This window comes from Lepisma saccharinum, chromosome 3 (genome assembly GCF_977018435.1).
Source record: "Lepisma saccharinum chromosome 3, izLepSacc3.1, whole genome shotgun sequence".
Taxonomy (NCBI): domain Eukaryota; kingdom Metazoa; phylum Arthropoda; class Insecta; order Zygentoma; family Lepismatidae; genus Lepisma; species Lepisma saccharinum.
In genome coordinates, this window is record NC_139231.1 from 104,356,411 (window position 1) to 104,368,806 (window position 12,396).

The following is a 12,396-nucleotide window of genomic DNA, read 5'->3' on the forward strand; positions in this document are numbered from 1 at the left end:
CGGGGTCCCGGGTACGATACCTGGTGGAGGCATTTAGTGGTTCGGATTCCACTTTAAATTGTAGGTCCAGTCCCGATTAGCCTTACTGTGCATAAAGTGGACTTAAAACACTAAATCAATCAATCAAGCATCGCGCATGCGCGAACAACAAACCACGGCAACATGTTGCAAGCTATTGAGGAAATGGACCAGTTTGAGCGACGCATAAGCGACAAAGCGACACGTGTGGCTTATCGTGTCGCCTAGATCTGTTGTTGTAATGTGCTGTTTGTCGTGTCGCCTATCTGTTGTTCGCACAATTAGCAGCGAACGCTTCCCAATAGACTGAAAGCACCATGTTGCTTGTCACTTAGTTGGGAACTCCCCCTGTAGCGCGTCGCTTCGGTCTGAGCACCCTTCCTTTAAGGAGCTTTCCGACCTAAGTAACAAGTAGCACGCGAATACGCCATATGAACATGTCGTTTGCTGTTTGGACCCTCATGTGCAATGAATGCTATTTTACAGTCTGGAAGTGTGTGTCACTAGTGTGACAGTGTGAACATCCCGTGTCGCTTGTCCCATTGGTTTGTAAGTTTCCTTACACTCATGTCGATGGCACCAAGAAAGTTTTATGGGATTCCCCTTGTCGTTTTATGCAATCATCATTATCATCATCGCCGCGATTAGTTTAAAGTGGAAGAAAAGATACAGTAAATATCAAAAATACAAATGCTTCAGTGTGTATATCTTTAAAAGAAATGATGATGATGATGATAATAATGAACCTAATTCATACACAAAAATTTAGTTGGCAAGATCATTCCACGCGTATTTTTTCTCCGGTATTATTAACGAAAGTATGACGATAACAGGACGTGGTCGACTGTCTAGAATGTTCGTTAATATCTTCGCGACCACTGTACCAAATATCATAGCAATTATCATACTCATAGCAGTAAAGGGAAAAATCAATCAAGACCTGGCAACAGCGAAGAAAAATTATCATATGATAATCTTCTTTATACAGCGTTATTTTAATTGGTTCTTATTCTAAAAATCAAGGTATTCAGTAAAGTTTGATTCATACTTTATTGACAATATACAAGATTTGATGCGGCACCTTTAACAGGCACTCAACGTATTTCATCCACTAATGATGTATTAAATAAGATCACACTATCACATAAACATGTTCTCGTAAGGCTCCGCTTTGCCCCTTGGTTTGTGGTTGATGGTTGCATCACCTTCACCACACCATAATGTCTACAGTTTTGAATGTGGTGAATGTAGTTAGACTTGGTTCTACATACAGATATACCAACGCTATGGGATTATGTGCTCCCGTTAAAACGCTTTTGGGGGTGCTACGAAAGTGTAGTTCATGTGGAAAATTATACAGTGCAAATGTAATAAGAGTTGGACTAAAGAGTGATTGGCACTTAATGTTAAAACAAAGCGGTAAGATTTCGTGATAATTTTCATAGTCATCGTAATTTAACTAGTGAATTACGTGTAGCAGTATGTGTTTGCACTGTCATTTGGGAGTGTTCTTGCTGTCCTGCATTGTGTTGCTACCATTAACAGCAATAACATTCATTGCATGAATCGAGAGGAGTAAATTACTTTTTGCCCTTTATTTATTCCTTATTGTGAATTTTTGAGTGTACAATCTTCATGAATGAGCTTCTTTTTGTAAGGTATCTTGATGTGTTAGTTCACACACTAGTCATTTTGTGAGAGTCATTATTTAGGCAAGGTAAATTTCTCGTATCAGACAAACAGCTGAAATTTCATACTTCTTTTCATTTCAATATTCGTACTTACGTATTCTCCATTGACAAACATTGCTGAAGGTGACATTTCGCTAATTTCACCGAAAATAGCTATATTTGCGACATATCGAGTAAGTTTTCTTGGTTGCTTCTTCCCTTCCGTAACACGGGAAATGGCCGTCACAGTTTCACCACCGTAGTCCATATGCAATGTTTCAACCCCACCACGCGTAGAAAGTGCAAGATAAGCGAAATTGAGTGATCCGCGATCGGCACAATTGCTCATTATTTACCGGTGAGGAGGAATGTCGGAAATGTGTTCGGGAATGTAGTTTTGATCCATTTTAATGCGAATGCATGTGGTTTTCTACGAAAATCTATTTCCGATGAGCTATTGCTGCTGGCGCTATTTGCTTTCTGCACGAGAACACAATACACGCTATTGCTGCTGCTGCTAGAAGCCGATGTTGTCCGAATGTCGGAAACGTGTTCGGGAATGAAGTTTTGATCCATTTTAATGCGAATGCATGTGGTTTTCTACGAAAATCTATTTCCGACGAGCTATTGCTGCTGCCGCTATTTGCTTTCTGCACGAGACCACAATACACGCTATTGCTGCTGCTAGAAGCCGATGTTGTCCGAATGTGGGAAACGTGTTCGGGAATGAAGTTTTGATCCATTTTAATGGGAATGCATGTGGTTTTCTACGAAAATCTATTTCCGACGAGCTATTGCTGCTGCCGCCATTTGCTTTCTGCACAAGAGCACAATACACGCTATTGCTGCTGCTATTAGCCGACGTTGTCCGAATGTGGGAAACGTGTTCGGGAATGAAGTTTTGATCCATTTTAATGCGAATGCATGTGGTTTTCTATGAAAATCTATTTCCGACGAGCTATTGCTGCTGCTGCCATTTGCTTTCTGCACAAGAGCACAATACACGCTATTGCTGCTGCTAGAAGCCGACGTTGTCCGTATATGCTAAATTGGATGAAAGGAGTGCTAATGGAACCTAACCTAACAGGCCTAACCTAACCTAGTAGGCATACCTCGTCCCTAGATGGTCCGTGGGGCTATTTTTAGGCTAACGTCAATGGTTTTTGGGGCTACCCGTGGATGGTTTGAGGGAAATAAAGAACAACAGTAAGTACTCGTTAATGTAAGAAATATACATTATTTTCGTTACAAATTCATTATTTCACCTAAAGAAATGTTCCGCAATGCAGAATGTTACGTTAACTACATTAACGAGTACTTACTGTTGTTCCTTATTTTCCACAAACCATGCACGGGTAGCCCCAAAAACCATTGACGTTAGCCCAAAAACTCACGATAGCCCCACGGACCATCACGGAGACGAGGTATGCCTACTAGGTTAGGTTAGGCCTGTTAGGTTCGGTTCCATTAGCACTCCTTTCGTTCAATTTAGCATACGCGCATCCTGCACACGTCAATTTCAAAACGTTGATCACGTTCAACTGATCATATGTATTTAAACGTGTGACCAGTTACATAAACGTATGTTTGGAAACACTGGCCCGGATTACGTCATCACGCACAGGCTACATCCACCTGGAAGTAAATGGATGCAAGAGCTCTCGTGCAACGGTCACACATTTATATCGAAAAAAAGATGATTAACCGGCAAAATTGAATGAACGATGCGAGAAAACACTTCCCCGAACTTCCACAACTATAAAGAAACTGCATTCGGTAAGTAATTTCTCCTGTAAATTTGACGAAATCCGTTTGTCCGATACGAGAAATTTACCTTTAGGCAAATATGTAGAATATTGTACAGAACCAGCTTCATGCAGTCTAGTAAACTCCAGCTAATGATAATATTTCATTAACTTCCAAACCAAGTAACAAGAACAAACTTTACTTTCCCTTATATTGTTCATGATTGAGACAGAAACACCTTACAACAGAATTTAATATTGACATCTTTCAATTCTTATAGCCTATATTTGTTATTGTGTTGATGATGTTATGTCCCTTACAGGACCAGTTTGTTATATTGGTTATGTGCCATCTAGAGCAATTCATCTATCAAGCACGCGACACAAGAAGAGAGACTACTATGATATATTAGGTGTTTCGAAGAATTCTTCCCATAAGGATATAAAAAAAGCATACTACCAACTAGCAAAGAAGTATCATCCTGACACCAATAAAAGTGATCCTGATGCAGGAAAAAAATTTCAAGAGGTCTCTGAAGCATATGAGGTGAGTCACGTTATCATCATTGTCAGGGGTACAAAAAGGCAGGGTGCCCGGTTGCCATGGCGCCTGAAAATTTTCACCTGGCACCTGATTTTCCAAATTCAGTTATAAAAAATGGCAAGAATTTACAATACCAGACCCTTCTGTAATTTCTATGCTACTGCTTATGCTCACGAAATAATTAGTCGCGATGATTTATCTGAGGTTAACATGTTGGTTTGAGGTGTAAATATTGTTCATTAATGTGTAGAAGTTGTAAAATAAGCTTTTCAATTCTCGCAATGATTCTCCTTATACAAGTATGGGAACCATATTTGTTGATATGAACAATTGACATTCACAATTAGTTGTTATGCTGTCTACAGTGTTGCCATACTTTTGATTTCATACTTGGAGAGCATGGATTGTGTAAGAATGGCGGAAGAGAACAGTAAAAAAGTTGTTGATTACAGGTAAGTTTGGCAACAATGCATCGATCGTAAAATTGCAGGATATGAAAATGCCATCTTCCATGAAGAATGTTTGCCGTTAAAGTGCTACGAAAATAAGATTTTTTTATCAGTTTGTTATCACAATTACCGCAAAACCATTCACAGATAGTTCCACTGACCATTCTCGGTAAGGTTAAGTTAGGTTAGGCAAACATAGTTAAAATTTAGGGTCATAAAACCATGCACAGGTAGCCCCACAAACCATGCACGGTAAGGTTAGGTTAGACAAGCATAGTTAAAATTTGGGGTCGTAGTAATGTCAGAAATGTATATTTCATTTTTTAAGTATTGGAAACACAAAATCTTCCGGTAATTAATGAACAATCGTGCATATCTGTTCCAATCACGGACCACTCAATTTCGTTTATTTTGCAATTACTACACGTGACCCCCAAATTGTAACTTCAAATTCGTTATTAGTGAATATGCGAAATATTACAAAAATCGTGGAGGGGTCTGGTATTGTAAATTCGCTCCATATAGTTATTCATACTGTTACTGTGGTGCAAGAATTATTACGAGGCGTATTCGTAAAGTAAGTACCGTTTGCAAATATTGCCGCTGTAGCGATGCAGTCGCGACCGTGTGAGTTCTCGCTTACGTCCTTCATCCATTAGCTAGCCACAGGTACGCGTGGGAGCAGATCATGCTTTTTCTTCGTAGTTTTCTGAAGGTTTGAAATGTTCAAGAAAATCAATCGGCCCGCTGACTGTGAAATCCGGTCTGTGATTTGTTTTCTCAATGCAAGAATGGTTGAATTCTTGCCTAGAGAACAGACCACCAACAAAGATGCCTGCTGTGACACATTAATCCAGCTGCATTGTGCAATTCAAAACAAAAACACTGAATGCTTACTGAAGGCATTGTGTTGCTTCACGGCAATGCTTGTCCTCATACGGCTCAACAAACTCAAAGTGTCATCACGTCACAACAATTTGTTCATCTGCCAACAGCCCTGACTTGGCACCAAGTGACTACCATCTTTTTCTTCATCTGAAGAAGTAGTTTCTTGCTGGTCAGCGTTTCGACAAGGATGACAATGTCGAAGCAGCAGTGCATGGATGGCTTTCGTCACAGGCGGGAACAATCTATGATGATGGGATACAAAAACTAGTGCCACACTAAGACAAATGCTTTAAGAATGATGGAAACTATGTAGAAAAGTATTTTAGGGTTTGCAATGCAAATTAAAAAAGGTACGAAACTATTTTACTTTATTTTTTACATCCTTTCGATACATCGGTACTTACTTTCCAAATACGCCTCGTACTTTTGGAGCGAATTTACAATACCAGACCCCTACCCAATTTTTGTAATATTTCGCATAATCACTAATTTTAAAGTTAAAATTTGGCGGTCATGTCTAGAAATTTCAAAATAAGCAAAATTGAGTGATCTGCGATTGGCGCAATTGCTCATTATTTACTGGAAAATTTTGTGTTTGCTATATGATAATGGATGGGAAAAGATATGTAACTACTAGAAAAGAAAATGTTGTTAGTTACCACTAAGTCAGTCCTTATCACAGCTTTATAATCACACATTCAGCATGTTTCTTGTGACAGTTCCTCCAAAGTGCAAGTTGATAATTGTCTATCTCACCCTTCTTTGCCATGTCATTCACATAATGTACGGTAGATTTTGGAGCATACAGTAAGCACGAAAACTACAATTTGCCAATTACTTTTTCATTGAGATCCTTTTGATCTCCAAGGCTGCGAACATATTTTCTGTGTTTGTCTGTTGGCAGGAAGGATTTTCAATGCACTTACTTTTCCTTTTCCTGCAAATGCATATGGAGACTTATCATATCTCAACAAACATTTTTAATAAGAATTAAAGCTATTTTCCTAATGCCAAGGACCATAATAGGTATTTTGGTAGTATATTTCAGAAACAATTTAACAATGATTCTTTCATGGAATCTCAAACACATAATACACACTTCTTCATCATCCGAGCCTCTCATTAGCAGCGGCAGTATTCACCAACAAATTACCATCTTTTTCATGTTTACTATTAAGATTGAGCACTTTGGGGCTCGCTTCAGATGTGATTTTGCATAATTTATATCCACAGTTGGCAAAGTGTTTTAAAGATTTTCAAAAGATTTACAAAATGCTCTGGTTTCCTACATTCGTTAACAAGAAATGCAATTAGAGTTGTTTTATTCGTTACGTGACTTAGAAATTTCCTTCACTTTCTGAAAATCTGGGAAGATGAGATCTTCTGTGACTAATGTTCGAGTTCTTCCCACGTGTGTGTTCTTTCGGTGTACTTTACAGACGTATCAAACAGATGAGTGATGAAATTGATGAATGGACATTCACAAACAACCAAGCCCGAGCGGAATTCGAACCCGGGAACCTTGGCATCGCAGCGAGATGTGCTAACCACTCGGCCACAGGGTCCGTCTAATGGTTCTAAGAGAAAGCCCATTGGAAGATTCCGATTCTGTGCTGTCACAATAATTTGACCTAATAGTGCTTTGTCTGATAATTGACCTGCCATTACTATCCACTGCCTTCTTCTTGGATCAAAAGAGGAACAGAAAGAACTAGACGAAAACCATGTACAGCTGATGTTTGTGCTACTGAAAGAACATTCAGAGTGGAGATATAGTAATAGTATGGATTTATACAGGTAACAGAATGATCCTATAGTCACTTGAACCAATGCTCACATGATGTGCTCCACTATAGAGCAATGTACTGTATGTATCAATACAACAGCTCAGAAACTGACAGGGTCACAGCAGTAACTCACCCCTAGTATGGTGTGTGATATCGAATGGCCAACACCGCTGCACATCTGTGTGGCATGGGCTTGATGAGAGCTTGGAGGATTCCTCAAAGCTCTTCACTTTGGGCAATTTGAGCTCTGGAAGAGTTGAGGGAGGTGACATCCTACCTAGAATGCGTCTGCCAAGTGCATCCCAGACATTTTCTGTAGGATTTAAGTCCAGTAATCACGCTGGCCACTCCATGCTCTCTATTCCCTCGTTCTCGGGCACATTGTGCACTAGCATCAAGCTGTGAGGACTAGTGTTATCGCCGATGAAAAGGAAACGATCACCTAGTGCATCTGTGCACGGCATGGCAAGAGGTCTGAGGTTCTCGTCCTCATATGTAAGGACCGTCGAACTTCAATTTTCGATGACGTGGATGTCCGTATGTTCCACAATTTTGATTCCAGCCCACACCATCAGCCCAACACTTCCATTTTAGAATGTTTCTTGCACAAAAGCGGGGTTATATGGTGTTCCACATTCCCTCCAGATAAGGTACGTCTATTGTAAGGCTGGAGGCTGAATCGCGACTTATCGGAGAACAGTGCTCAATCCCATTCATTGTGGACCCAATTGCGATGTTTCTCAGCCAAGTTTCTACGGACTGAAAGCTGTATGGAGATGAAACACACGCCATGAGTCTATATTCATAGAGGCCACCTTTAAGAAGGCGATTGCAGACAGTTTGAGATGATACCTGCATCCTATTGCTTTGAGAATGTCATGTTGTAATTTCGTTGCATTCTGTCGTCTGATCGAATCGGTTATTTACAAGAGGTACCCATTGTCTCTTGCTGTTGTTGCTCGCGGATGAACTTGACCTTACATTCGCTGCGCATTTCCAGTTGTTTGGAACCTAATCTATGAGCGAGAAATGTCACTTTGAGACACTCCAAGGGCTACTGATAGCTCTCTCTGCCTGTCCAGCTTCCATCCTTCCTATGGCTCTCCATGCCATTGATTCAGGGCACTTTAGAGACATTGTACACTTCGCAACATCTTATTTGACTGCCCTGAAAGAATTCTAAGTCCCAAATTCGTAAACTTAGCAACATTGCACTTCGGCTCCAAGTGAGAGTAGCCAACTTTGAGTAGGTCCTTCCACTAGACGAAAAACGCTGCGGTGGTAGGTTTTCAATTTAACACTTTCCATGAACTTAGAAAGTATAAACCGCTATTATAATACACAATCAAACAGAAATAATAAATTGGAGAAAGAACCTTGAAGGATATTTACGATTCTGCTTGCTCGACTTGAAATTTCGGGGGTTTGAAACACTGAATAGAGTTTTTCTACACCTGGAGGAAATTGCCATCAAATTTGTGCAGAAAGAAGCAAATTTGTGAGGAGTTTATGTTACAATTTATTTACAATACCTTGCATAATATCGAACAGTTCTCAAAAACATATATTTTACACGACTTGTCGAGAAAATGTGCTTGAAACACAGGAAGGTGGGAGTCTTCATAAATGTCAAAATGTTTTTGATAGTATAACGTCATTAAGTTAACGTAGAGCACCTAAAATATTGATTATATAATTTCGATATACTAAAAAAAGATATGTGGCAACCCACCATCGTGAGGAAATTGGTGAGCTCCGAGTGAGTGAGCGTAATCCAGTCGAGAAGACCTACTATAACGGCTGGGGATACGTTGGGCTGACCCCCCGACTATTCCACTACTGGTCTAAGATCTCCACGCTACAACAGGTGACGGAGGAACAGTGTGGGAGGGAGACCAGCAGTCGGTAGGTAAGCCAAGGCCCTCACGGGCTGTAGAGCTATGGGTTGTTATTATTATAAAAAAAGATATACAGTTATGTATGTATGTATGTTATGTAGTGATGTAGTGAAGTTCTGTAACGAAGGAGAGCGTTTAATGACTTCAAATTGCTAAGATTGGTAATTTTATGTCCGTTCCTTCGTAATGACTGTTGTGAATCCCCTCACCACCATCTTACCATGCGTCTAAAATTAATAGTAAATCGCTAATTAACATAAATAAATTGTTATTGCGACGAAGGCCGATTCGATAAGAAACTACTAATAAGTATTTATATAGTGAGTGACAAACAAAAAATTCAAAACCTCAATGATCGTTAATTCCTCACTGCTTTGTATCTAAAATGTTTGTCTTCTTTGATCAGAAAGTACGAGTATCAGATATAACAAACTTTCCGCACTAACTTTGTAATATTCGAAGCCACCATTACAGACTTAGCTCTATGTAACTTGATTCTGCGCATTCCACGTGGCATGTGACTTCCTTCTATCATCGAAATAACTTTATCTTACTATTTCCTTTCCTCTCGTGAAATACAGAGACCAATGTTAACTTCTTAGCACAGTGGATAAACTTTACACCAAACGATATAATCCTGACAAAAATTCTGCCTAGGTGGAGTATCGAACCTACGACCTCCCCCGTAATAATTAAGCACGCTACCTCTTCTCCAGATAGCTCATGTTAAAACTTTCTACCAGTTTGAAGAAACCAATGCACACATAATGTCATGTCTATAATTTCCTCATGGCAATTTTCATGAGAAAACGAATTCAGATAAAATCGAGAAACGCTGAAAGGGAAAAATGATGAACATGTCTATTGGCATTTTGTCATAATTTGTAAATTGTGTAAAAATTCCGTGTTTTGAACAAGCAATCGTTTAGTTATGAAGTATTTTGTTGTTTGTTTAAAGTAGGAACAGGAGAGCGAAAAGGAGTCAGACCAGACCCCGTTTGACAAGAAACTTCACCTTTTTCCAAAGACTGTATGAAAAGAGAGAGGAACGTATGAAATATAAAATATGTGTGAAATGGAAACCTTGAAAGATAATTCTAACGAACTTCAAACTATGAAAAACATATTTTCATGGTGGAAAACTCCAAGTCATTTTCGAAATATGATTGATGTTTTTCTTTATTATAAATTGGAGATATGGGACGATACGATCCCTCAGCAAGAAAATTTTAAGTAAGCTACCTCCAACTTTTTCAATGGTCATAACTACTAATTAGGGTCCGGAAGTTGATGATAAATCACCTTTTTTTCTGACCCTTAAAAACAATGCTAAACCTGATACCATGTCCGTTTCCCTTCAGTTAGAGCCGGAAAATACTTTCTATTTTACATTTTTTTTTTCATTTTTCAGTTTGTTTTTTTTTGTTTTTTTTTTTGGCTTTTAGTTTATTTGTCAGTATTTTTAACAGTTTTTGTTGCATTATTACTTATTTTTTGAGGTTCATTTTTCTCCTACCCTGTTGTTTCGTGCATTTTAAATGCATTTACTAGTAAAACTTACATATTTAGATTTCTTCACATGGTCCTTTTAGCAAATTCACCATGAATCCAAAATACGGTCAGTGGAAAAGCATATTATTATTCTTAACTGAAATGTTTGGCAATGGATTAAAATACTTTGTGTGGAGATCTACTTCGAGGTTCTTTTTCTGGACACTATTATCGCTTTAATCTGTAGTTTTAAAGTAAAATTAGTCACAATATTAAATGCAATTACACTCTGGTATCCGCGAAGCAGAACTGTATTTTCGGATGCTGGCCGACTACAGTATCATAGAAGGCCCACTTTGAAAGGAGATGAATTGGTTGATTTGGTGTTGTAAGTCAACTTGATGCATAGTAAGGCTAATCGGGAATGGACCTACAGTTTAAAGTGGGATCCGAACCAAGTGCATAAAATAACGTGAACCATGTGGTGTAGAGGGATCGTTTGCTTATGGAATGGAAGGTCATGGGTTCAAACATACTTCCTTGCAAAATCTTTTTCAGGAAGTAAACGGCTTTGGACAAGAATGCTTATCTACTTTTCTTGGATATTTCCATTGATATTTATGCAATTTATGTCCAGCATTTCCGGATGCAGAAAGTTGACATGTAAGTTCGTAATATGTGTTAACTGATAACAGCTGAATGAAAGGAAAAGTATTTCCTAAAATCCTGCCAATAACTGATAGGTTAGGAACATTAATAGAAGTATTACTTGAGGCATGCACAGTGGCAACGATTCGGGGGGTGGGTGGAGGGACAGTTGCCTCCGCACTATGCTAAACCTCATCTACCAAGGGAAAGTATACTGTCCTTGCCCCTCCCACCCCAGATTTGGCATCTTGCGCCGTAAGTTTTGGAACCCAATCACCGCCACTGAGTATGCATCACATAAATATTTACAGTAATATCATATAATCTTATATTACGTTATTACAGCACTTCGTACTCGGTAAATAAAAAGAAAAAAATAATCAGGAAAGGGTGGGATTTGAACCTACGATGTTTCGATCTTGACAAAAACAGTAAAAAAACCAAAGTGCTGTCATCTAACCAACTACTCCAGGAGATTACTAAGAGAAAGCTCAGTAAAACACGTTAATCTCTGTTGAAGCAACATTGTGCCGGAGTTTCGAACCATTTTTCGCCAAGAACCAAGGAAAAGATACGCTTTGCAGAATTGTTTGGTGTTGTGCAAGGTATCTTTACTAAACATTTCGCATAAAATCATCATAAATTTGCCTTCTTGCCTTCAAATGTGACTGCAGTTTTTTCCAGGTGGATGAGAACCTGTTCAGTGTTTCACAATGCATATACATTTTCCTATTTTCAAATTCAGAACGAAGAATCTTGAAATATTTTCAACATTCGTATTTCTACTTAACATTTTTTTGTCTACTCATATATTTTATTACTGCTTTAGGGTATCTTTACTTTATGGAATGTGAAAGAATGAAAACAAAAATTACGAGCGTTTTCATTCAGGAAGAAGAAATGTTGCATAGTTGGCTACTCTTAGTTGGCTCTGAAGCGCTATGCTGCCAAATTTACGAATTCCGGACTTTGAAATTTTTCAGGGCGGTCAAATAAGATGTTGCGAAGTGTACAACTTGCCCATGTTCGTCAATGAATTCTTACACTGTCATTGGACTGCTAGTGTCATTCTCACAGTTGAGCACTTCAGTTGTCAATTCAGATATATCAGCATTAATGATGGGCAAATAGCCAATTGAATCCAGTAATGCTGTTAAATCCCATCCAACTTGTCAATTAAATTATTAAAATATTCACATATTTTAATTACTTTAATTATTATAATCTTAATTATTATCATCATCATTATTTATTTAGA

The 12,396-nt window shown here is 38.6% G+C and overlaps 1 protein-coding gene across 3 annotated transcripts in view; it reads left to right on the plus strand.

Annotated features, from left to right (window-relative positions):
- Positions 1-1,023: 1,023 nt before the first annotated feature.
- Positions 1,024-12,396, plus strand: part of LOC145985268 (dnaJ homolog l(2)tid, mitochondrial-like) — a 35,829-nt gene continuing 24,456 nt past the window's right edge. For 2 of the 3 annotated variants that reach the window (XR_014441410.1, XM_083119074.1), the window contains exons 1-2: positions 1,024-1,437; positions 3,757-3,980. Coding sequence is in view for 2 of the 3 variants with exons in the window: in XM_083119074.1 (XP_082975200.1) it covers positions 1,239-1,437; positions 3,757-3,980 (423 nt within the window). In the remaining variant the exon portion in view is untranslated. The remainder of the gene's footprint in view (positions 1,438-3,756; positions 3,981-12,396) is intronic. The other variant, XM_083119075.1, reaches the window with a different exon arrangement.